This window comes from Hemiscyllium ocellatum, chromosome 23, assembly GCF_020745735.1.
Source record: "Hemiscyllium ocellatum isolate sHemOce1 chromosome 23, sHemOce1.pat.X.cur, whole genome shotgun sequence".
NCBI classification, from domain to species: Eukaryota; Metazoa; Chordata; class Chondrichthyes; order Orectolobiformes; family Hemiscylliidae; genus Hemiscyllium; species Hemiscyllium ocellatum.
In genome coordinates, this window is record NC_083423.1 from 53,796,689 (window position 1) to 53,823,891 (window position 27,203).

The following is a 27,203-nucleotide window of genomic DNA, read 5'->3' on the forward strand; positions in this document are numbered from 1 at the left end:
AGACTGACAGAGGGTGTTCATTTCAAGATAGCAATATTGCTGAAATTCATTTTAAAGGTGAGAGGGGGCTGTGGGACACGGTGGGCACTGTCTGGGGGTGATGGTATTGCTAGAAGCCTTGGCATAAAACTGTTGCAAAGGTGAGGCAGATGGAGATGGATTCATGCACAGCACACCTCGATGATAAGGCTGAAAAACAACAACAGACACCATTATATAGAATCGCCAGCCCAAATGCCCCCTGCTGCTGTTTAATGCCGTACACAAACCTATTCCAACCTTACTTTGTCACACTGCATATTGTTTGATCCCTTCCCCTTTCATAAATTTGTCTAGCTACCATTTAATTATAAGTAGGCCATTCAGCCCCTTCAGGGAGGAGAAAGTGAGGTCTGCAGATGCTGGAGATCAGAGTCAAGAATGTGGTGCAGGAAAAGTACAGCAGGTCAGGCAGCATCCGAGGAGCAGGAGAATCGACGTTTCGGGCATAAGCCCTTCATCTGTTGCCGATTGCTGAAACGTCGGTTCTCCTGCTCCTCGGATGCTCCCTGACCTCTTGATTTTGCAGCACCACAGTCTCCATTCAGCCCCTTCAGCTTGCTAAACCATTCAAGGAGATCGTGCTTATCTGTGTGTGGCCTTAGCCCCACTTTCTTCCCCATTCCCCATAACCCTTGACTCCCTTGCAGATTAAAACTAACTGAGTCTTCAATGTCTTCAATGACCCAACACCCACAGCTCCCTGGGTACACACAATTCCAAAAATGAATGACCCTCTGAGAAGGTATTTCTCCTTATCTCTGTGTTAAATTGATGACTCAGAGAAAGTGAGATCTGCAGATCAGAGCTGAAAATGTGTTGCTGGAAAAGCGCAGCAGGTCAGGCAGCATCCAAGGAGCAGGAGAATCGACGCTTCGGGCAGGAGAATTGACGTTTCCTGAAGAAGGGCTCATGCCCGAAACATTAAATTGATGACCCCTTGTTTTGAAACTGTGGCCTTTGTTGTACATTCTTCCACCAGAGGAAACTTCCTCTCACTGTTAAGTCTCATCAGAGCCTTTTATGTACCTCTCACTTTCCCAAGGTGTAATATAGAGACTAGGCACAACCTACTTCATGTTCCTGATAAGATAACCTCTTTGTCCCAGTAATCGACACCAGAAACCTTCTCTGAACTATGATGTAAACATGTCCATCCTTAAATAAGGAAACTGAAACTGTACTCTATACTCAATGTGCTGTCCTCCCAATGCCCTGGAGAGTTGTTACTTTTATAGTTCAAACTCCCAGTAATAAATCCAACATTACATTTCCCTTCCTAATTACTTATTGTTCCTGAATGCTAATTTTTTCAGATTCGTGTCTGGGATTACCCAGATTCCTCTGTGTTCCAGCATTTTGAAGTATTGCTCTGTTTAAATACTAGCCCGCACTTCTATTCTTTGCATTCTTCTCAAAATTTACTTTCCCATCACTTTTTGTATCAAATTTGAGTACATTATACTAAGCTCGTTCGTCCAACTCTGTTGTAAATTGTAAAATTTTGAGGCTAAATATGGTAGCTACAAGAGCAGGTCAGAGCTAAGAATTCGGTGGTGAGCAACTGACCTGACTTCCCAAAGCCTATCCACCATCTACAAGGAGAAGTGTGGTAGAATCCTTTCCATTTGCCTAAAAGGGTGGATCTCCAACAAAACTATCCAGGACAAAGACTGATCAGCACTCCATCAAGGCTCCCTCAAAACACTGACTCCCTCCATCATCGACACTCAGGAGCAGCAATGTATACTTCCTACAATCTGCACTCCAGCAATTCACCAATGATCCTGCAACAGCATTTTCCAAATTCTGCCATTTAGAAGGACAAGGAGGAGACATGGGGACACCTACAAGTTTCCGTGTAAGTCACACTCAACCCACCCCAAATATATCACCAGGGTCCAAATCTTGCAAGCTCCCTACCTAACAGCACTGTGGTGAATCTCCACTCCATGAACTGCTGCAATTCTGAAGGCAGCTCACCATCACCTTCTCCAGGGCAATTATAGTGGGCTGTAAGGGCTCGCTCAGATAGTGAGAGACACATGCTATGAACTAATTAAAGTGCTTTGATGTCATGAAAGGTGCGTGGAAATGCAAGCGCTTTTTCTTTCTAAATTTTGAGAATTACTGTTAATTGACGAACATATTTAATACGTATTTAGATACTTTCTTGCTCTTGAAGGATCCCAGACTCTCAGAAATTCACACAAGAAAATACAATAACATGTACTGAATATTGCCCAGTGGAAATGAAAAGGAATGTTGGATCTTCCAGTGTTACAAGAAATAAATCACCTCTTAGGGTAAGTGGAGTTGCTTGCTTCCACCTGATCATGGGCTTCATGATGGCACTTTCTTACAGAAAACTCGGGTTAAAACCTGCCTATTGGTTTTCAATTCATGACCTGGCTATCAAACTGATAAAAGATCAACCCCCCTCTACAGAGACTGCCCGCTCTGCAGGATTGCTGATCAAGACAGAAACAAAAATTGGGACAGATTCTACAAAGGGCAGAGATCATCTGCCAACCATATATACAGGTGCTAATAATGGGATCTATTTCTGTAACAGGTCAGCTAGTGGCAGCTTATTGGTCGATTTCTGTGTTTGTCAGCTTTTGTGAAAGCGAAGACATTTCAAAGATATTGTCATCACTGGACTCCTCCTCCCCCCAGCCCCCCCCCCCCACCATCCTGGAGTTACCATCGATCAGAAGCTGAACTATTATCAAACATAAATAAAAGAATAAAAGAATCCTGGACGAGTTTAACTTGCAAGAAGGTGATAGAACATGCAGAGGAGTTGCTGTGACTATAGCGTCCTGTTTGTTTATTGTGGTCTGAAGCACCAGCAAATATATCAAGTTGCCAAGCCCAATAGAAAAGATTGTAATTTATTTTGTAACTGCGTTTCAGGATTTACAAAGAGCTTCACATTTACAGATTAGTTAGGTTGCTATGTCTGCACCTTCAACCTCGGAGAACAATGTGAAGCAATCTGAAAGTTGGGTGGACTGTGACATCAGATAGCTTTCCTTGATCATAGCCACTTCTGTACAAGCAGATTAGAATTAAACTATTTGGGAAATGTGTGGTCACAGGGATAAGGTAGGGGGATTGAGTCTGGATGGATTGCTCTTTGGAGGGTCAGTGTGAACGTGTTGGGCTGAATAGCCTGCTTCCACACTGTTGGGATTCTATGGTAACTGGCATGGATTGTGTAGTGCTACCTTACAGCAAGATGTGGCTCACTCTTTGAGACCACTGCAAAATATTAATGATCCTAATCTACAAGTGCTGGTTTCAGCTTGAAGAGCAGTCAGGTGGATAAGTACCCAGGGCATGATGGTATCTACCCAATGTTATTTAGAGAGGCAAGTGAGGAGATTGCTGGGGCTTTGACCAAGATCTTTGTATCCTCCTTAGATACAGGAGAGGTTCCGGAGGACTGGAAATAGCTAATATTGTTCCTCTGTTCAAGAAGGGAAATAGGATAATCCAGGAAACTATAAACTGGTGAGTCTCACATTGGTGGTTGGGAATCTATTGGTGAGAATTCTTAGAAATAGGACTTCCGTGCATTTGGAAAAGCATGGCCTATTTAGGGATGGTCAGCATGGCTTTGGGCAGGGCAGATCATGTCTTACTGGCTGACGTTTTCAAGGAGTTGACAAAGGCAATCAGTAAAGGTAGAGCAGTGGATGTTGTCTACATGGATTTTAATAAGGTCCCTCATGGTAGGCTCATCCAGAATATCAAGATGCATGGGATACATGGTGGCCGTGTGGATTCAGAATTGGCTTCCCCATAGAAGGCATAGGGTAGTGGTGGAAGATTGTTTTTTTAGGCTGGAGATCCATGACTAGTGATGTTCGACAGGGATCTGTACTGGAACCTCTACTGTTTGTAATTTATATAAATGACTTGGATGAGAACGTAGATGGGTGGATTAGTAAGTTTGCAGACGATACAAAGATCATTGGAGTTGTGGATAGTGTAGACGGTTGTCAAAGGATGCAGCTCAGGTGTAGGTATGGGCAGAGAGATGGCAGATGGTGTTTAATCCAGGCAAGTGTGAGGTGCTGCACTTTGGGACATCAAATATTAAGGAAAAGTATAGAGTCAATGGCAGGACCCTGAACAGCATAGATGTACAGAGGGATCTTAGGGTTCAAATCCATAGCCCACTGAAAGTGGCCACGCACATGGATGAGGTGGTAAAGAAGGCAAAGGCATGCTTACCTTTATTGATCAGGGAATTGAGTACATGAGTCAGGATGTCATGTTGCAGGTTTATACTGCCCTTGGAGCACGGCGTTCAATTCTGGTCACCACATTACAGGAAGGATGTGGAGGCTTTGGCGAGGGTGTAGCAGGGGTTTACCAGGATGCCGTCTGGATTAGAGGGAAATGAGCTATAAGGAGAAACTTGAAAAACCTGGATTGTTTTCTCTGGAGTGGTGCAGGCTGAGGGGAGACTTGATAGAAGTTCAAAAATTATGAGGTGCACAGATAAGGTTGACAGTCAGAATCTTTTCCGCAACAGTTGAAATGTCTAATACTAGCGGGCATGCATTTAAGGTGAGAGGGGAAAGTTCACAGGAGTTGTGAGGGGCAAGTGTTTTTACACAGAGCGTGGGAAGAGTCTGGAACAAGCTACCAGGAAGCAGATACGATAGGGGCGTTTAAGGAGCTTTTGGATAAGCATATGAATATACAAGGAACTGGAGGGATGTACACCAAGGGCAGGCAGAAGGGATTAGTTTCATTAGGCATCATGTTTGGCACAACATTGTGGGCCAAGGGGCAGCTACTGTGTTGGACTGTTCGTATGTTCTATGTTCAACTAGCTAAGTAAAAGACAGGGAAGTTTCCGGAACAATTTCGCTTTAGAATGAAATCCAAAAGTGAAGTTCAGTTGTAAGCTATTGCACAGATTAAGTAGTGACTGAATAGAAAAAATATTGTGTAAGGAGGTGCAAAAATATTTCTCTCTCTCGCTCTCTCTCTCTCTCTCTCTGTCTCTCCCACATATTGGTACAGAATTCTTAAATATTTTAAAGCCTGACCTGGATTAATGATCATAGTTCACCAGGATGCAACGGGGGGAGGACGAGGCATCGGGGGCTGGAATGCCAGGTTCTGCATGGACTGTAAAAGCTGCAGAGCTGAGGATTTTTGATGAACTCGGGACGGCAAGGTCCCCGGGAGAAAGTTTTTCTGTTGCCCTGAGCTATTCTGTAAATAACAAGAAAACACTTGTAAAAGCTGTCTGACATAAACTGAACTGCACATTTTAAGATCACTGAGAATTTCTCACACAGCCTTGGCCATAGAGCTCAGCAGGAGGCCATTCAGTCCATCTTGTGTAAACAGGGAGGACAGAATGCATGGGTTTGGTTAAAGAAAATTGGTCGTGGAAACACTGGAGTGAAGAGCAGGGAAGAATAGTTAGTCATCTGTTTTCACTCAACATAATTATTACCACCAGATATTTAGAAAGTCATTGTGTCCTCCTAGGTTTATAGAGATTCCATTTTGGAGATTTTGGTCGATCTTGTCTTTTTATCTCAAAGAATTAACAAAATCTTGCAACACATTTCAATTACCCAGACTTTCTCCCATACTCCTCATCTTCAATATTAGGAGTGGGCAGCATGGTGGCTCAGTGGTTGGCACTTTGACTCACACTGCTAGGGACCCAGGTTCAATCCCACCCTTGGGTGACTGTGTCGAGTTGCCGGGATGCTCCAGTTTCCTCCCACGGTCACAAAGATGTGCAGGTTAGGTGGATTAGCCATGCTAAATTGCCCATAGTGTTCAGTGATTTACAGGCTAGGTGGGTTAGCCATGGGAAATGCAGGGTTAAAGGATTAGAATGGGGGGGTTGGCTCTGGGTGGGATGCTATTCACAGTGTTGGTGTGGACTCATGGGCTGAATGGTCTGCTTTCACACTGTAGGGGTTCTATGATTCTAACCAAAAAATGTTGTTCTCCTGGGTTAGGGATCCCTGCCTTGATGGTGGGTTGTAGGTAAGAAAGAAGTTACATATATTCCTCCTCAGGAGCATTTGCTAATGAAACCAGCACACAGAACAAAAAGGAATGGGAGGAGGAAGCCATTCAGGTTTTTGGATCAATTCCCCCATTCTATCTACATCTTAGCATCATGTCCCTGCCCTGATTTCAGAACCTTTAATACCCTAACTCAACAAAAATCTTCAAGGCTCAGTTTTTAATTGCTTATCAACATCCAATCCACCATTTTCTTTTGGGGAGAGTCCCAGATTTCCGTTACCCTCTCTGTGAGGAAGTATTGCTTGACATGTGGCTTAATGGCCTGGCTGTCATTTTCAGGTTGTGTACTTGGACCCCCCTCAACCACCAGAGGTGGCCCAGAAAGGGAGCAGGTCTGGTGATGGTTTACCTCCTCAGAGACAGGGACATGGAGAGGTGAGGACCACACAGGGCAGGCTGTGGTGGGCAGGGGCACTGCCTTTCCTGTCAGGGAGCTCCTCGAAGGCACATGGGATGCCGAGAAAGGATGCCACCCCACTCCCACCAGAGTTCACCGGAGACCTCCAGATTTTACTGGATGATCCCTCCCCTCACGTCTTGCCTCCAAATGTGTTACCCTGACTTCATGCAACCATCGTGGTCCTGGGTCAAGCTGGTTGGCCCACGTTCTGCCACCTCCAAAATTAATATGCCTTCTGGAGGGGCAGTGCCCACGGGTAAACGCAGCCAGTCCAGAAGTCTCTAATTAAGTGCAGTTAGTCTCATTATAGGAAGTATGTGGAAGCTTTAGAGAGGAGATTTATCAGGATGCTGCCTGGACTGGAGGGCAAGTCATCTGAAGAAAGGTTGACGGAGCTAAGGCTTTTCTCATTGGAGTGAAGAAGGGTTAGAGGCGACTTAGATAGAGGTGTCCAAGATGATGAGAGGCATAGATATAGTGGATAGAGAGAGACTTTTCCCCAGGGCAGAAATGGCTATCACAAGGGGACATAATTTTAAGGAGATTGGAGAAAAGTTTAGGGGAGATGTCAGAGGTAGGTTCTTTACACAGAGAGTGATGGGTGTGCGGAATGCACTGCCAGCAGTGGTAGTAGAGTCAGAGACATTAGGGACATTTAAGCGACTCATAGGCACATGGATGTTAGTAAAATGTAATGTATGTAGGTTTGTTTGATCTTAGAATAGGATAAAGGGTCGGCACTACATTGAGGTCTGAAGGGCCTGTACTGTGCTGTACTGCTCTATGTTCTATGTCTTGATGTTTCTATCTAAATGCAATTACTCTGGATGTTTCTATCCAGAGCCTCATACAAGTGAAGAATAATGTTTTGACACAGTCGAGAACAGTAGTTCCTTTCAGTGACGGATAATGCCTTGTTGAGTCTAAAACAAAAGGTCCCTGGCAATTTCAGGTCTCTGTTGAATGATTTGATCTGAGAATTTGTGAACTGCAGTCTGACTCATCATCCCTGGGATAGAGAGGGTTAATCAACTCGGATTCTAGTGTAACCAGAAGGAGTTACAGTGTGCATCAGAAAAGGAAGGTGGGTAATTGCGATGTTTTGGGAACTTCTGTCATATGTTGCATTACAAGGTTCAGAAGGCAGGGAGAACTGCCCCATCAGTCTGGCATCAAAATGCGAATATAAACAATAGCTTGGGGTCAACAATTTGTTATTAGAGTCAAGATTGGAGTAGTGCTGGAAAAGCATAGCAGGTCAGGCAGCATCCGAGGAGCAGGAAGGGCTTGACCCGAAATGTCGATTTTCCTGCTCCTCGGATGCTGCCTGACCTGCTGCGCTTTTCCAGCACTGCTCTAATCTTGATTCTAATCTCCAGCATCTGCCCACTTTTGCTAACTTGTTGTTAGAGTCAACCTGGCTTGTCTCCCATTCTGTGACAACGGTTGTTGGTTTCGTCATTGACAGAGGATGAGACAAGTCAGTCCTGCTTCCCAACGTTCTGGTCTCTTAATCTGGATTGACGGCAACCAGTACAAGGTAAGAGGTTAAACATAAAAGTTTTCCTAAAGTGATAAAGTTGAAGGGTAGAAACAAAAGACTTTGAGACTCTATACTAGTTCTATGAATGTGATGACTGGCCCATCATTGAGAGAGTGGCATTTTGAGTGCTGATGCCGATTTTCAATCCTCTGTCCTGGGAGTGAAGGATGGTTCCTGCACCTGAAACCTTCTCTTTGTTGGAAAGACCCATTATCCTTTCAATCACACCCACATTTGACAAAGAAACTGGTGGCTTTGAACCCTCGGGCCCACTCTGGAGCAAGTGTCAACTTGAAATGAATGAAAGCTGGTGACAAACCAACTTGACATGAACTTAAAAGCGAGTGCATCCTTTATTCCAGGGGATATGATGGCCTAGTGGTACTCCAGAATTAATCCAGAAACTCAGCTCATGTTCTGGAGACCCGAGTTTGAATTCCACCATGGCAGACGATGGAATTTGTTGAGAACCAGGAATATACACACTGGAGGCACAGGTAAAACCCTGAACAGAAACATTTGGGTGGCTCAGTAGGTAGCAATACTACCTCACAGCACCAGGGACCCAAGTTCAATCCCATTTCTGCCAGGTGCTATGGTTTCCTCTCATAGTCCAAAGATGTGGAGGTAAGGTGGGTTGACCATACTAAATTGCCCATGGTGTCCAGGGACATTCAGCTGGGTTACAGGAATGGGGGGGTGGCAGGCCTAGGTGGGGCGCTTGTTGCAAGGGTGGTGTAGATTTGATGGGCCAAATGGTCTAAACTTCACTCTAGGGATTTTATGGTACTCTACTTTCATTGATCTAAAGAAATAGACTGACTAGTTTTTCAATAGGAAGTGACAGATAAAAGCTTGGTTCACTTGATTCTGTGTTTTCTTGCTTTCCCTTGTGGTGTGAGGGTAAGCAACAAGGAGTCAAATTTCTTAAACAGTACAGTCGTGAACAATTGCGTCTGTTATTGAGAGCAGTTCTATGATGATATGGAGACATTGATTGATAAGGAAGAATATAACATTTGATATTGTGGTAGTCAAACGGTTTAATGTTAAACTGTCTTGGTACTTCATATGAAAATACCCTTCGCCGTTGTTGGGGCACGAGTTAGTAATTTGCTAGTTTGCTTACTGCTGCAGAGCACGTTGATGATTTCTTCTCATTTTTGCTGAGAGGGCTTTTCCTGCACTGTTGTGACGCTCTCAGTCTGGAGTTTGGCTGGTCTGGAAGAATGAATGGGAAGAATTGTGAAGGATTAGAATGAGGTACTGCTGGAACAGTCAAAAGGAGGAGTGAAATGTAGAGACAGCCTCTATCTTAATTCTAATTCCCGGCTTCATTCCATATCATAATGCTTTTGCCTAACAAAAGTCTATCACAGTTTCAAAAAGATTGAAAACTCATCTCCACCTTCAACAGAGAAGGTTCCAGATTTTCATTATTAGCGTTTCAATGAAGTATCACCCCAAAATGGCCTGAGGTGCATGTTAATGTATTACCCCTTGTGCTGGAGTCCATATCTCTAGATGTTTTGAGTCAAGCGAGATAGTCTATAGGGTATGAGGTGAAAGCAGGAACAGGGGACTGAGTTGAATGATTGGCCGTGATCATAATGAATGGCAGAGCTGGTTCAAAGGGCTGAATAGCATATTCTTGCTTCTATTTTCTATGTGTCTGTGTTTCTTCAACTAGAGGAAATGGTTTCTTCTCAACCGATTCTATCAAACTCTTCAATCACCCCAGTCAGGACATCCTCTATGCTCATGGGAATATCTAAGTTCCTGGTTATAATGAGTGAACCATTTTCACTCCTGGTGAATCTTGCCCAGGCCTTCCTGAAGGGGTAGGGTCCAGAACAGAACAAAAGTGGCCATGGCATCTTACGCAGGCCTAGGCATTATGGTTCCAACAGGCTGTGCCAAAGAAGTCAATGCCAGTTCCTAACATGCCACCTTCCTGATCTTAGCATAGATGTCAATCAGCCAGAATCACCCTGGGCTCTCTCCTGCTCTCAGGAGCAGACAGAAGCACACTTTATTCTCCCTTTAACGGGTGTACAGAAGGGCATGGGTGGCAGGCGAGGGATGGCAGGCATATAGGTGGGAAATAGTCACTTATAGGAGGAAAGAAATCTATTCCTGGTAACGAAGCACAAAGTTAATTTTGAAGCTATCTAGGGGGTGATTTTCAGATTGCAAAATCTATTTGAGCTCTTAGGTTACATGTGAAACTCATTTTCAAGTGCAGGGATGATACAGGAGGAGACTTTTAAGGTGCAACTAATTCCATGCAATTCGCAAGACAGAATGTCCTCCGTACAGCTGAGCAATGCAAAGCTATCGTCTATCAAAATCTGACAACGTCCCATGTTTAATGAAGGATGTTAGCACAAGGGGATTAAAACACTGCTAATTCGGACATGCTGCGTCCCTCCATAAGTACTCCACAACTAGTCAAAGGCTAAAGATCACCCTGAATTCCACCTTCGCTAAAGCCCTAATTGCCCCTAAATGAAGCATTTTCTACATTCCTCTGTGTACACCTGACCATGAGTGTTGGTTAACAAGAAGGTAATGCTGTGCAGTCTGTCACAGGGCTGCACTTCCAGAGCCCAGTCTTGAAGGCAGAAGGAGAACCAAGGTGGGGGGGGGGGGGGGGGGGGGGGGGCAGGGAGTGGATGCACTATAAGTTGCACCCCATATCCTGCAGTTCCGAAGTTTTCCCAGGACGTAGGCCGGGACCTGAATTTTCTGGCAATGCCAGAACAGGGTTTAACCAATTCAGATCATTTAGACCACAAGTAAATTACTGCAGATGCTGGAATCTGTACTGAAAGGAAAAAATGTTGGAGATCAGAGCGGGTCGGGCAGCATTCATGGAGAGAAAGTAAGCAAATTATTTGAATCTAAATGGTTCTTCAAGAGCTGTAACTGCCAGCGTTTTTTGTTTTCAAATCAGATTAAATGTTGGGCCTCACTGGCATATTGCCACTGGCCTCACTCCTCATTTACAAAAATATATTTATTCTTAAATTATCTGCAAGTACATTATAAAACAGTTCAAGTCAGACATTACAGAAAATACAATATAAGTATCATATTTCCCATTGAACTATGCAATGTTTGGGGTGGCACGATGGTTCAGTGCTCAGCACTGCTGTCTCACACCATCAGGGACCTGGGTTCAATTCCACCCTTGGAGGCATGGAGTTTGCACATTCTCCCCATGTCTGCATGACCCAAAGATGAGCAGGCTAGGTGGACTGGCCATGGGCCATGGGCAGTGGATGGGGAGGACCGGGCTGGGCTGCTCTTCAGAGGGTCAGTGTGGACTCGATGGGCCAAATGGCCTGTTTCAACACTGTTGAGGTTCGATGATATTAGGTGCCTCCATTCAAATGGAATATTTATTAAATATGACAAGAAACTATTTACATTCAAATACAAGCAATGAGAAGTTCTATAAGTTAACAGGGATATCATGGGCAGCCAGTCTTAGACGGTGGTCTTTCCACACTGCTCCATGATGCAGTTGCCCCAAGTTTTATGCATCCCTCAGCAAATGGTCCTGCACCTTGGCATGTGCCAGTTTGCAATACTCAGTTGGGGGCAACTCTTTACACTGGAAGACTAAGAGGTTTTGGACAGACCAAGCCTCAGTGCACTTCTAGAGAGACAAAGGTAATGCTGCACATTTCTCAGACGTGTTCCTTCCACAGACTAATGGCGGAATGACCACTTTAACTCAGCCAGTGAGTTGGTAATCATTTGGCCTCAGAGGCTTGTATTCACTAAATAAATAACTGAGTGCCTACCCAAGGTCCCAATTGGAGGGAAAACGAAGAGGTGACCAATTATGACTGCTGGTTGGTCACTACTTCAGAACCCCAAGTCTCGTGAAAAATCCAGGATCTAATCCTGCTTATAACAGTATCTTTCCAGCAGGTTGGGTAGGAAAGCACTCATTCCATAAGCAGGGCTGCATTTAAATACAGTGACCGAGAGAAAGAGAGGACTGCAGACGCTGGAGAGTCAGAGTCGAAACGTGTGGCACTGGAAAACGCAGCAGGTCAGGCAGCATCCAAACAGCAGGAGTGTTGACGTTTCAAGCAGAAGCCCTTCATCAGGAATGTGGAGGGTGGGAAGGGGGCTGAGAGATAAATAGGAGGGTGGGAGTGGGGCTGGGGGGGGGCAGGTAGCTGGGAAGGTGATAGGTGGATGAAGATGGGAGAATGATTGTGATAGGTTTGTGGGGAGGGTGGAGCAGATAGGTGGGAAGGAAGATGGACAAGTAGGACAGTTCAAGAGGGCGGTGCTGAGTTGGAGAGTTGGATCTGGGATGAGGTGAGGGGAGAGGAGATTCTGAAGTTGACATTGATGCTGTGTGGTTGAAGGGTCCCAAGGTGGAAGATGAGTCATTCCTCGTCCAGTTGTTGGGTGGCTTGGATTTGGCGGTGGAGGAGGCCCAGGACTTGCATGTCCTTGGGGGAGTGGGAGGGGGAGTTGAAGTGTTTGGCCCAGGGTGGTGGGATTGCTTGGTTGTTGGGTGTGTGGTTGTGTGTGTCCCAGAGACATTCCCTGGAATGCTCTACAAGATGGCGTTCTGGCTCCCTGACATAGAGGAGACCACATTAAGAGCAATAGACACAATAGATAAGGTTGGTGAATGCGCTGGAAAATCTTTGCAGAAATGTGCCAGATGTGAAAAGACTCTTTGGGGCCTTGGACAGGGGTGAGGAAGGAGGTGTGGGAGGAGGTGTAGCCCAGGTTTCTGGGGGAGTTGGTGGGTTTGAAATAGATGTCCATGTTGAGTCAGTCATTGGAGCTGGAGATGGAAGGGGAAATAGGTGCTCAAGATGGTCCAACTGAACCTGAGGTCAGGGTGGAAGGTGTTAATGAAATTGATGAACTTTTTTACCTCCTCGTGGGAGGATGAGGTGGCATATATAGTCTTCAATGTAGCGGACGAAGTGGTTGGGGGTGATGACGGTGTAACTGCAGTAGATGGATGTTCCACATACCTGACAAAGAGACAGCATAGCTGGGACCAATGGGTGCCCATGGCTACCCCTTTGGTCTGGAGGAAGTGGGAGGATTCAAAGGAGAATTTGTCAAGGGTCAGGACCGGTTCAGCCAAACGAATGAGCGTGTCGGTGGAAGGGTACTGGTTGGGTCGGCGGGGGAGAGAGAAACAGAGGGCTCGGAGGCCTTCACCATGGCAGATGAACGTGTACAGGGACTGGATGCTCATGGTGAAGGCGAGGCCTTGGGGGCCAGGGAAACGAAAGTCATGGGGGAGGTGGAGGGTGTGGGTGGTGTCCCGCTGTATGTAGGGAGTTCCTTGAGCAAGGGGGTCAGGATGGTGTTGAGGTATGAGAAAATAAGTTCGGTGGGCAGGAGCAGACATTGACCAGAGCAGTCACGTTTGTGGATTTTGGGTGGGCGGTGCGGGATTCCCAGACTATGAGATTGGAGGCTGTGGATGGGAGATCTCCTGAGGTGATGAGGTTGTGGATGGTCTGGGACATGATGGTTTGGTTGGAGCATATAGAGTGGAGGGCTGCCCTTTTGCAGGGCGGAGAGGTTGAAGTTGGTGAGGGGGTGGACAGGTTGAGGCAGTCAATGTCATGGCGGCAGTTGGAGATGAAGAGGTCGAGGGTGGGTAAGAGAACAGGATGGCGTGTCCAGGTGGATGGAGTATGCTTGAGGCAGGAGCGGGGTCTTTGGAGGGTGAGTGGGAGTCATGATTGAACAAGTAAGCATGGAGACAAAGTTCGATGTCACAACCAGTTTGGAATTCATTGACCCGGCAACGTAGTGAGATGAAGGTGAGATTTTTACTGAGGACTGATCGTTTATCCTCAGAGAGGGGCAGGCCTGGGGAGATGGTAAAAACCTGCAGGGCTGTGGGCTGGGGCCTGGGGGTGGAGCCTGGTGTAGAGTTGGAGTTGGGAGTGGGGGCGGGGTCTCTCTCTGGAGTGGGGGCAGTCATGTGGTCATTGGTGATGTCACCGGAGGAAGTGACGTAAATGGCAGTGGTTGGGGAGGGGCACGGAAGTTGTGTATTGGGTGGCACCCACGGGAATGGAAGAGACGTTCCGTGTGACGTGCCCAGAGGTGGTGTGCTCAGCGGCAGCTGTGGAGGCGACATGGTTGGTGGAGCTTCAGTGAGTGGGGAGGGGGGAGGGGCAGAAGTGGCACATTCAGCAGCAAACGCGGGGTGGCGCATATGGCAGTGGAATCGGTGCTTTTGGCAGCATGTGCAGCGGAGGGGGTGTGTGGCATGGTCGTCGGCGATGCTTGGGCGAGTGACATCAGTGGGGGCAGAAATGACGTCAGCAATCACAGGGGTGGAAGTGACATAGCGCGCAGCATTCGTGGAGGTTTCAGCGGCGATCGTGGAGGCGGTGGTCTTGGCGGTGATCACAGAGGTGGTGGTCCTTAGTCCCTCTATCCCCAACCCCTCCCCATTCCTGATGAAGGGCTTATTCCTGAAACATGAACTCTCCTGCTCCTCGGATGCTGCCTGACCTGCTGTGCTTTTCCAGCACCACATTTTTGCCGCGCTGTATTTAAATATGGACGACCCGTGTTGAAAGGGTAGTGTGTTACAACTTGCCTTGATAATGTTTTCCCACATTTGGCGAAAAGCTTTGTGGGGGAAGACATATGTCAGACACGAGGGATGTGTAGGAATGAGAATGTTCACTGTGCCAACTCTCGCCAGTGTCACTGTCCAGCAGCTATCATTATCCCTCCAATGAGCTGCCAGAGGAAGTGGTGGAGGCTGGTACAATTACAGCATTTAAAAGGCATCTGGATGGGTATATGAATAGGAAGGGTTTGGAGGGAAACGGGCCAAGTGCTAGCAAATGGAACCAGATTAGGTTAGGATATCTGGTCGGCATGGACAAGTTGGACTGAAGGGTCTGTTTCAGTGCTGTACCTCTCCACAACTGATAAATCTCTGGGCAGCTTTCCTACAGGAGAGTTGGCTCTTGTGCAGGTCAGCCCGATTTTTACCCTCACCTGGGATAGGGTCAGGTCGAATATACTGTGAACGGGAGTCCCTGCACTGACTGCTTCCATCGTTCCCAGCAGACACCATCCTTGGTAAGGTGAAATCCGGGTGGGTAGGAGAAGCCAGACTCTGGCCCCAAGGACAGCGGGTTGGAAAGTTGTAGAAGCTCGGTTTCTGACTGCAACAAACAAAGGTGTTTCAGACACTGCAAAGCAAGCCATGACAGCTGGCCAAACGCTCTCGAATTTACAGCTCATTCTTATGGTCATTTGTCACTAGCAAGAGTCATAGAGCTATCAAAATTCGGCTGGCTGAATGATTGGATTGTAAAGAAGTAAGAATTGAACATTTAAAAGAAACTATTCTTTCTCTATGATGATTTTGGGGTAGTCAGAATCACATGTCAACACCAGAATGCAAACTCCCCATCGACTCCTGAATAATGTCTCTTGAAGGTCCTGTTTCTTCTCAAGCTAACAACCGCACAGGGATTGTTTTCTTGAGGCTTCTTTTTAGTGCCAGAAGCTGAGCCCTGTAGGGTTATGAGCTCTGAATCACACTGTTACCTCTCCTATGGTGGCAGTGTGGATGTCGTGTGCCTTTAGTGTGGGCCAATTCTGGTAAAGTCCATGATATGCTCTTGCAATCAATGGGGTATAAATACAACTTCCCAGCTCCTTTGGAGGTTTGAGATTTCCACTACCCAATGTGAACAAGGGCATCCAGAGTTGCTTTCAAACTTGAAGACCCCTCACTTTGTTGTGTCAGAGCTGAGGGACCTGGAGCAACCTTGTGATGGGGTTGCACCTTACTGGGGTATAAATGTCACAGCAAGACCAGAGCTGGAACACACTCAGAGGAACTTTCTGGAAGGAACACAATGAGCACATGGGACATAAATATATGATGAATATAGGTTAGAATGTTACAGCACAGTATAGACCATTCAGCCCTCAATATTGTGCTAACCTTTTATCCTACTCTAAGATCAAACTAACCTCCATACCCTTCATTGTACTGTCATCCATGTGCCTATCCAAGAGGCTTAAATGTCCCAAATGTCTCTGATTCTACTACCACTGTTGGCAGTGTAATCCACACACAGCACTCTCTGTGTAAAGAACATTCCTCTGATGTGTCCCCTAAATCTTCCTCCAATCACCTTAAAATTATGCCCCGTTATGATAGCCATTTCTGTCCTGGGAAAAAGAGTCTGGATATCTACTCCATAGAGCCATAGACCCTTCGGTCCAACACGTCCACGCCAACCAGAAATCCCAAACCAATCTAGTCATACCTGCCAGTATCCGGCCCATATCCATCCAAACCCTTCCTATTCATATACCCATCCAAATGCCTATTAAATGTTGAAATTGTACCAGCCTCCTCAACTTCCTCTGGCAGCTCATTCCATACACGTACCACCCTCTGTGTGAAAAAGTTGCCCCTTAGGTCTCTTTTATATCTTTCCCCTCTCACCATAAACCTATGCCCTCTAGTTCTGGACTCCCCGACCCCAGGGAAAAGACTTTGCTTATTCACCCTATCCATGCCCTTCATAATTTTGTAAACCTCTATAAGGTCACCCCTCAGCCTCCGACACTTCAGGGAAAACAGCCTCAGCCTGTTCAGCCTCTCCCTATAGCTCAAATCCTTCAACCCTGGCAACATCCTTGTAAATCTTTTCTGAACCCTTTCAAGTTTCACAACATCTTTCCGATAGGAAGGAGACCAGAATTGCACAAAATATTCCAAAAATAGCCTAACCAATGTCCTGTACAGCCACAACATGACCTCCCAACCCCTGTACTCAATACTCTGACCAATAAAGGAAAGCATACAAACGCCGCCTTCACTATCCCATCTACCTGCAACTCTACTTTCAAGGAGCTATGAACCTGCACTCCAAGGTCTCTTTGTTCAGCAACACTCCCTAGGACCTTACCATTAAGTGTATAAGTCCTGCTAAGATTTGCTTTCCCAAAATGCAGCACCTCACATTTATCTGAATTAAACTCCATCTGCCACTTCTCAGCCCATTGACCCATCTGGTCAACATCCTGTTGTAATCTGAGGTAACATTCTTTGCTGTCCACTACACCTCCAATTTTGGTGTCATCAGCAAATTTACTAACTGTACCTCTTATGCTCGCATCCAAATCATTTATGTAAATGACAAAAGTAGAGGACCCAGCACCGATCCTTGTGGCACTCCAACGGTCACAGGCCAATGCCTCTCATCATCTTGTACACCTCTATCAAGTCACCACTCATCCTTCTTCATTCCAATGAGGAAAGCCCTAGCTCCTTCAACCTTTCTTCATAAGACATGCCCTCCAGTCCAGGAAGCATCCTGGTAAATCTCCCCTGCACTCTCGCTAAAGTTTCCACATCTTTCCTAAAATAAAGTGATCAGAATTGAACACAATATTCCAAGTGCGGTCTAACCAGAGCATTATAGAGCTGCAGCATAACCTTGTGGCTCTTAAACTCAATCCTCCTGCTAATAAAGCCAACACACCATAAGCCTTCTTAACAACCTAATCAACTTGCATGGCAACATTGAGGGATCTGTGGATGTCAACCTCAAGATCCCCCTGTTCCTCCACACTTCCAAGAATCTTCCCTTTAACCCTGTATTCTGCGTTCAAATTCGACCTTCTAAAATAAACCACTTCACACCTTTCCAGGTTGAAACCCATCTGCCACTTCTCAGCACAGCTCTGCAACCTGTCAATGTCCCATTGCAACCTACAATAGCCTTCCACGCTATCCACAACTTCACCAAACTTCTTGTCATCAGCAAACTTACTAACCCATCCTTCCACTTCCTCATGCAAGTCATTTGTAAAAATCACAAACAGTAGAGGACCCAGAACAGATCACTGTGGAACACCACTGGCCGCTGAGCTCCAGGTTGAATAGTTTGCATCTACTACCACCCTCTGTCTTCTATGTATCCAGACAGCCAAATTTCCCTGTATCCCATGCCTCGTTACTTTCTGAATGAGCCTACTATGCCTTGCTAAAATCCATGTACACCACATCCACTGCTCTATCTTCAGTGAGTTTTGTCACATTCTCAAATAATTCAACAAGGTTTATGAGACATGACCTGCCCCTCACAAAGCCATGCTGACTGTCTCTAATCAAACTATGCTTTTCCAAATAATCATACATCCTGTCACTCAGAATCCTCTCCAATAATTTGCCCACCACCAATGTAAGACTGACTGGCCTGTAATTCTAAGGGTTATTCCTATTCCCTTTCTTGAGCAAGGGAATAACATTTGCCACTCTTCAACAGGTCTGGTACATTAGTCCTAATGCAACTAGATCACAGCCCGGTGTACTTATGATCTACATGTATAGCAATATCTTGTATTAGTGTATCATAAAGAGTTGTTGATCTTGGCTTCTGCTCGACCAGCTGTCCTGGTGATTTAAGCCTTGATAATATCGTGGTGCAACACTCTCATCAAGGTGCCGTCTCGAAAACCACAGACAGATCCCCAAATGTGGTCGACCCAAGGCTCTGAACCCTGGGAAGGGGGCAGATGACCAGTTCCCGAGGCTCTGTGGGACCCAGGCCAGGGGTAGAAGCCATGCCTGTGAGCAGGATTATCTCCCCTTTGTACAGTTCCTTTGCATTAAAGGTTCTCATTCCATCTGCAACTTTAATTGTGACGTGCCCTTGCCCATTAGTTTTGCCTGAGTAACCACACAGAAACTGAAGTATCGTGAATTTGAGCTCCTTAATCTCTGACACCTCTTTGAGTGAGCAGCACTGGTGATGCTCCAGGGAAATAAGGCAACATGTTCAATTGTGCATATACCTACTTGACTGGTAAGGTCTCTGGGACGAATTGGCACACGTTTGCAAACAATTCTTCCTTTGCCTTGTCTGATTGAAAATTATGTTGAGCATTATTTTTTGGGAGTGCATGTTCATAGTCTGTGAACTGTTCCCCATCTTTGCATGGGTCCTTTAGCTTTGATTTTCCATGACCAGGAGTGAACCACGCTACAGCCTAGGGGAAGATCACAGTTCAGTTAAAGGGGACTGAGAAAGCATTCAATACTTGATCCAAAATCCTGACAAGTGTCCATATCAGTGGGTGACATACCCTTGACCTTGTGACATTTTCCACTAGAATGTATCAATCTAGCACTCATGGAACTCACGATTGGCAAAACAGCCCAGAGTAAGCCAATTCTCTTCACTTAATTATTGTACGGATGGCATGTACAGTTCTTGCAACCCTTTAGCCTGCTCCCCTCACTGGGGGTATAGTTCCATTGCCCACATAAGCAAGCCTTTCTGTTGCTCGGCCTTGCTAAGAACCCCTGACTTCCCCAAGGGCTCCTTGACAGTGGTGAAACTGCATGCAGTCCCAGCTGTGGCCAACGCTCTGGGTTGGCGCTACTGCCAGCCAATCAGGTTGGTCACAGCTTGCTGAAGCAGGATTAAACTGGTTAACTCTGTGTTGGCCAACACAGATGTGGGTGTAATTTTACGATATTACACCCTTTCCAACCAGCATATCTGAAGTGTTGTTGGGAGGTGGGGAGAGGAGCAGAGATGGTGGGGCAGGAAAACAAAATGGAGGTTAGAGTGGTACTGGAAAAGCACAGTAGGCAGCATCCAAGGAGCAGGAAAATTGACATCTTGCTCCTACTCCTCGGATGCTGCCTGACCTGCCGTGCTTTTCCAGCACCACTCTAATCTAGACTCTGGTTTCCAGCATCTGCAGTCGTCACTTTTGTCGAGGAAAACAAAATGGGGTGGGCCTGCCCACTCTCCATCGCTCTACCATTTCACATTGGGAGGGAAAGGAGTCGGACGCTCTTTCCCCATGCTTCCTGCCCCCATTAATTACAAGCATCAGCCCCACTCTCCCTCTGCCATTACAATGCACGGTTTCACTGAGACGGCTACCAATTGTTAGGAACAGGAAGCGTACCTTGGTCCGAGTGGTTCTCTGTGCCCATCGGAGCCAACATCCTACACCCTCCAACCCCCTCCAGCTCACTCCTCCCACTGAATATGCTCTTGGCACCTAAGCTGAGCCCATGCCTGTCTGAAATCTCAGACTTAAAGCCCAGGCGCAACTATTCTTCATCCGCAGGGACAGCCCGCAGTCCTGGCTGTGCAGTCCTGCTCGATCCTGACACTGTCAGGCTGAGCCTAGGATCTGATGCAGCTCTGTCAACAGAGTGACCTCTGCTCAGGTGGGGAAGGGGAGTCAGACAAGGTGGATTGTACTGTAAGAGCCCGACTGTGGGGCAGCATGGTGCATGGGCTGACAACCAACAAACAATGAAGGATGGCAGGAAAATACAATGCCCTGTAAAATCCTGCCCACGATGGACTGAATGGCCTCGCAATGGGACCAATGAGATGGGAGAATGGTGTTTAATTTGGATATATGAGAGATGTTACATTTTGGTAAGACAAACTAGGACAGGACTTACACAATTAATGGTAGGGCCCTGAAAGATGTATTGTCAAACAGAGAGACTTAGTGTTTCAGATACATAGATCTTTGAAAGTGGCGTCAAGGCAGAGAGTGTGAAGAAGGCACTTTTTATTGCTCAGACCATTGAGTATAGGAGTTGGGACGTCATGTTCTACAGGACATTGGTCAGGCTACTTTTGGAATACTGCATTCTGCTCACCCTGCTATGGGAAGGATATTATTAAATTGGAAAGGGTCCAGAAAAGCTTTACCAGGGTGTTACCAGAACTGGAGAGTTTGAGTTCTAAGGAGAGGCTGGATAAGCTGGGACTTTTATTCCCTGGAGCGTAGGAAACTAAAGAGTGACCTTATAAGGGTTTATAAAATCATTAGGGGCACCGATAGGTGAATACCAATGGGGTCTTTTCACTCGGGTAGAGGCGTTCAAAACCAGAGAACAAAGGTTTAAGGTGAGAGGGGAAATATTTAAAATTGACCTGAGGGGCAACGTTTTCATGCAGAGGGTGTTGCATGTATGGAAGGAGCTGCCAGAGGAAGTGGTAGTGTTAAGTACAGTTACAACATTTAAAAGCATGGATAGGAAAGGTTTAGAGGGATATGGGCCAAATGCTGGAAAATGGGTCTAGTTTAGTTTGGGGAACCTGGTCAGCATGGTCAGGTTGGGTTGAAGTGTCTATTTTTGTGCCGTATGACTCTACTGCTGGATTACTGAAGGTATAATCAAGAGCTACTTACCTGCCCATTGGGCTTGCACAAGATTGTCGTACATTCTGGACCAGTTCCGAATTTATTACTTTCCTTCAACAAAAAGTCGTTTGGAGGACTGTGTGGGACCTTTGCTTCAGCTGCCCAGACCTAAAAAAAAGCCGTGAATGAAACTGTGTTAATAGCTCAAAGGCAGAGACTTCAAATTAAATATTCCCGGGTTGTGGGCATCGTCAGCGAGGGCTGGCACACTTCACTCATCTCTAGCTGCTATGAGGTGGGGCTGGGCACCATCTCATTGAACCCCAGGGGAGCATTTTCAGCCAGATTTGGTGCCACACCTTGGTGCAGGAGTAATAGGGTCCCAAATGGTAGTGGCCCACCTGCAAGCCGAGGTAAAGGCGGCAAGGTAACTCGGACCAAGCTGGACGGAAGGTGAATCCGGACAAAAAATGGTGACAGCAGAGGATCTGTCCAAGTCAGCTTCCAAGGAATTTGTATGAGCAGGGTTTGCATTCAGCCAATAGGCATCCTGTACTTACCGTTATACTGGACCCTGCATTCACCCGGGTCCTGGGTGGGAAGCGGTACACTGTCACTGGGTGCCCATCAATGTTCTGCTGCAAGATGTAGTTCCCAATGTCTTCCTCCGTGTTGAGTGAGATATTTAAGAGCCGCACAAAGTGGCCATTGGCAGCGACTTCGATTATTTTCATGTTGCCCATGGTGCTGGAAGAAAGAAATGGTTTGACCTCACTCTGCCTGTGAAAGTTGAAAACCGTGCGCTCAGAAACAGGAGGAGGCCCTGAAACCCGCACTGCGAGGGGAACCATGGGGACCTCCTCCAGAGAAGCCAACGTGGGCTCGCCATCCAATGACTCTCACAGCCAGAGGACCAATCAGTGGGTGTCAGGGGCAGGGGAAGCCCCCTTCACAAGGCAGCCCCGTGGCAGCCACTACACTCAGAGAAGCCTACATTCAGGCCTAATGGGAACTGCTGGACCACCCCCCTTCCACCATCACAAGCCTGCCACTGACAACCCAATCCCCTCCCCCCAACTCTCTACCACTACCAATCCTGGCATTGGGAAGGAAGACCAGCTGCAGTCTCACTGGCCTCCTTTAATTAGCCTCATTGGGTCAATAACAATCTTCATCAGCCAGCACTCCCACTCCCTCCCCATGTCCTCTCCTCTCCCCGAAGTCTGCTTCTGTGAAAGCGGTGCCATCACGTGGAAAACAGAACTTCAAAACTGGTTCGCTTTTAACCTCACAATATCAAGTGCCTTGATGGCAATACTGCTACTGGACTAGTAATCCATGACGCCATTTATTTCCATGGGGACAAATCCCACCATGTCTGCCGGTAGAATTAACTAGTAGCAAGGGGATTAGAAATTAATCTCAATGAAAGTATTTTTGTAGGAATGCAATTGGTTCACTAATGGCCTTTTGGGAAGGAAATCTGCCACTCTTACCTGGTCTGGCTTACATATGACTCCAGATCCATAGCAACGTGGCTATAGGATCATAGGAATAAGAGCAGGCCATTCAGCCCATTGAGTCTGCTCTGCCATTTAATTCAATCATGGGTGATCAAACTACATTTTGACCACAATATTCCCTTAACCCTTCACATCATTGATAATCAAAACTTGATTCACCTCTAATTACACTCAGAGACTGAACTTTCCCCAGGCCTCTGAGGCAGAAAATTGTAAAATATCACCACCCTCTGAGTAAAACTAATTCCTCCTCACCTGATTCTCAAATGGCACTCTGCTTATTTTTCAATTGTGACCTCTAACTCCAGACTCCCCGACCAGGATAAACATTTTACCTGCATCTACCTTGTCTATCTATCCCTGTTGTGGTTCTAAGGAAGCATTTTGATAGATGTTCTGAATTCTAATCACAAATGCTCTGTGTTAAGAAGATGTCATGACAACTCTATCAGTAAAGGTAAAGTTTCCATAATCCAATGGGCCACACACTGCTTTCTCATTAGAGAGATACAGAGACAGAGAGAGATGACTGATTACATCTAATATGGCTGAGTCCTTCACACTCTCTGAAACGGTTGAGTGAGCTACTCGGTTGTACCAAACTGCTACCAGAGACCAGGTGAATTGCAACTCTACACCACTTTCTCAAAGGCAATCAGATAACAAATGGTTTTGCTCCATGGCAAGGTAAGAATTGAAAGAATTCACCCTGCCCCTGGTCCCACCCTCTTGTTGAGGCTGGTGATTGTTGGAGTAAACAGGTATTAAGCACCCGGGTCGGAGAAACTGGCTCATTTCATCACAAGGTGATCCTACTCCAACGTCCCCACCCAGTCACTACTTCAATATATCCTTTCCCAACATAAAACAAAGAAAGACAAATACAAGAATCACACCCCATTACTTTAATATCTCTATAGTCTTTCCCTCAGGTCACTCACCTGTAATGAGATTAATCAGTAACCCCATAAGCCTCCAGGGGGAAGCCCTGCACAGGGCTGGCAACCTGTTCACCAGAGGTTGCAGTAACAAAGCAGACTCCAATCACCATGGTGACCAGCAGGGGAGGATATACTCAAATGTTGGAAAAGACATTCACATTCCACAAGCAACACACAAGTCAAATACCGCACTGCCAGAGACTGATCACATGCACAATGATGAATCTATACTCTACCTTCTCACTGATTCAACTCTTTACAAGAATATTGTAGGTTAATTGATGTTTTATAATGATTTCAGTTCCCTTCTGATTGTGGAATCCCTTTGTACTCTCCCACATTAGTCAACAAATCTAACGTCACTGGAGGAGGTTGTTTGGTCCATCACACCTGTTCTAGCTCTTGGAAAGGCTGATCCAAACTCACTCTAGACCACTTCACCTGTAACCCTGACAATATTCCTTATTTCTCAATTCTTCCAGCACCCCTCCCCCCCCCCTCCAAAAGCAGTTACAACATTTAAACGTGGTCTGAAAGAACTTCCTAGGAGACAGTGAGGACTGCAGATGCTAGAGATCAGAGTCGAGAGTGTGGTGCTGGAAAAGCACAGCAGGTCAGGCAACATCCAAGGAGCAGGAGAATCAATGTTTCGGGCATAAGCCCTACATCCATTCCTGATGAAGGGCTTATGCCCGAAACGTCGATTCTCCTGTTCCCTGGATGCTACCTGACTTGCTGTGCTTTTCCAGCACCACACTCTCGACTTTGAAAGAAATTCCCCTTAGTTCACCAAGGCCATCAATACAGCCCACCTCTTCCACACACCACACCCTAGGTATATTACAAGTTATTATAGATCCCTGTCCTTGCATACTCAACCCTCTTGTCTATTTCTCCCTGTCTATCCTATCCATGGTAAAACTCACACTACACCATGATATAATCCAACAGGTTTATTTTGTAATGCAAGCTTTCGGAGTGTCGCTCCTTTGTCAGGTGTTGTGTGATTTTTACCTTTGTCCACCACAATCCAACATCATGGCTAACCTATCCAAGCCATTCATCATTTTCAACATCTTTTTAAATCTCCTCATAACCTTCTCGCACCTGGGAGGACAATCCCAGCTTCTCAACACTTCCCAGTCAACTAGTAACGAGTAAAGAATTTGGGGATATCCATTTGGGAAGAAACCAGCCAGCATTACTTCATCTGGCCTACATGTGATTCCAGCCCCACACTAACATGATTGTCTCTCAACTACCCTCTGACATAACCCAGTTGATTTCAACTACACCATCGCTCAAGAGACTCTTATAGAGTTATAGAGCCATACAGCACGGAAACAGACACTTCAGTCCAACCAGTCCACGCCAACCATAATCCCAAATTAGATTAGTCCCACCTGCCTGCGCTTGGCCCATATCCCTCAAAAACATTTTTTATTCGTGTACCTATCCAAATTTCTTTTAAACATTATAACTGCACCCACATCCGCCACTTCCTCTGGACCAACCAATCTCTGTGTAAAAAATTGTCCCTCATGTCTTTTTTAAATCTTTCTAGCCCGACCTTAAAAATATCTTGTAGTTAAAAAAAATTCTCAAAGACCACACTCCCAAAATAAATACTTACATGGTAAACTGCCCTGCCCCTAAGAAGAATGAATTCTATAATCTGTACTGTTAATTGTATGAACACAATGCATTAAAAGAAGTCTATTTATAAACAGTCGTTAACTGCGGACATTATTTCTGGACAACCTTACTTGTCAAGAATTGTTTTTTTAAATGCCCATTTCCCATAATCATGAAATGCAGAAGCAAACTTCACCATGAGAGGGCACAACTGAACAATCTTCCCAACTTTCTCAACAATGTGAGCACATGGATAAAAGGTTTGAGATACAAAGCAGTGAGTCAGCAGCTGATGCTGGAACATGTCTTGGTTACCTGGCGATCGGTGTGTTGAGGTCACACGTGTTCATGACTGGCTTACAAACAAGGGGCGCGTTGGTCGAGTCATTGGTCTTGAGGTTCTCAATCAAAGTGTTGTAAAAATCTCGCCCTTGACCAGATTTGCAACTGTTGGGAGAATGGGTCGGAGGCTTTGCACAGAACCACTTTGGCTCAGTTTTATTACTTTCCGACGCTGTAGAAGAAGAGATGTCATTGTAGGTGCTCCCAACAGCCTCATGGCCTTTTTCACATGGCTGCAGTCACAGGTGAACACAAGATTATAAGCAAAGACATGCCCCCCACCACCACCAACCCACCTCCTTCTCGCCCCTTCAGAAAAATACCAACCTTACAATGAGGCAGTGAACAAAGAGGGTTCAGGTAGCTGAACAAGGGAGACGTTAAAGTCGAAAACTTTGCTATCCTGCTTGCACAGCAGAGACTCTCCTAATGTGCAAGTAGGTGTGAACAGGCCTACATCTCAGGGTGGCTGTTGGTGAGGTTCAGATCTGCCAAGTACCTTTCCCACTGCTTCCCTGACCTTGGGCTTGTGGTGCTGTGTGGATGTGTCAGGTGGAGATGTGAGGTGTCCGTCAGCCTGATGCAACCTTTCCCGCAAACACTTCCCGGTTCCACAGCCCAAACCCTGTAACCAGATGGAAATCAGGATTGCAGTCACATTCTCCACTATTTGCCTTAACATTAAGGAGTGTTTGTCAAGCTGAACCATGAGGACGTTCAGGAGGTGCACTCAGAGAGATGTCCTCACCTCAAAGGCCAGGAAGTCGGGGTTCAAGTCCCACCTACTCTCAACGTACCTGTGAAATGCCCAGGTCAGTTGGGTAGAGAGGGTTTGATGGAAAGGACTGCTCATTAGCTACTCCCACACCCCATTCTCATACCCACCTTGGTACTGATTGACACCAATGAGTAGGCCATAAATGGGGAGGTGAGATTGAAAGGTGTAGCAGCAGAGGGAGATCATGGGAAAGGGGCAAGAACTGAAACAGAAACAGCGTTTAAAAAAAAAACTCTGTCATAACCTAATAAACACTCGAGCTGATGTGGCAATAAAACAGTTGCTTTTTTATTATAGACCCTGAAACATTCACACCAAATATTTTACATTCAGTAGCAAGAGAAGACTTGAGTGTAAATACTACAACATGTTCACTGCTATCAGGGTCTTTAATCAACACTGTGAGGGTGACGTATGCATCGCCATTTTCAAAACTAAAAGATGCCTAACTCTTATTTTGAAAGCACAGAGAAACCCTTTGAGTTAACCTGAATTGCTCCCACAAGGGAATAAATGTTTTCAGTGGTGCTTATAACTTTAATAAAAAAGACAAGAATTAGGATCAGGAATAGGATACAGTATTCCAAAGGTGAACTGCCAGTCTTCCGAGAGAAGAAATTTTAAATGGTAGATTCCTTATGTGTTCCCTTGTCCTAGATTCTGCAATGAGGGGAGATATCCATTCAGTGGGTTCCCTGCCCAAGCCCTCACAGAAGCTTACGCATTTCAGTGAGAT

The 27,203-nt window shown here is 46.0% G+C and overlaps 1 protein-coding gene across 3 annotated transcripts; it reads right to left on the reverse strand.

Annotated features, from left to right (window-relative positions):
- LOC132826945 (lamin tail domain-containing protein 1-like) lies at positions 1 to 25,707 on the reverse strand. Of its 3 annotated transcripts, none has more exons than XM_060843257.1 (7): positions 25,663 to 25,707; positions 21,809 to 21,995; positions 21,297 to 21,416; positions 18,922 to 19,112; positions 15,090 to 15,259; positions 9,193 to 9,284; positions 1 to 189 (listed from the first exon to the last, which is right to left on the reverse strand). In XM_060843257.1, the coding sequence occupies exons 1-7, from the start codon at positions 25,695 to 25,697 to the stop codon at positions 52 to 54; spliced, it is 933 nt and encodes a 310-aa protein (XP_060699240.1). In that variant the 5' UTR covers positions 25,698 to 25,707; the 3' UTR covers positions 1 to 51. The 3 variants fall into 3 exon arrangements, with proteins under 3 accessions (XP_060699240.1, XP_060699241.1, XP_060699242.1); XM_060843258.1 differs by lacking the exon at positions 25,663 to 25,707 and adding an exon at positions 23,713 to 23,786; XM_060843259.1 differs by lacking the exon at positions 25,663 to 25,707 and adding an exon at positions 23,027 to 23,101.
- Positions 25,708 to 27,203: the final 1,496 nt, after the last annotated feature.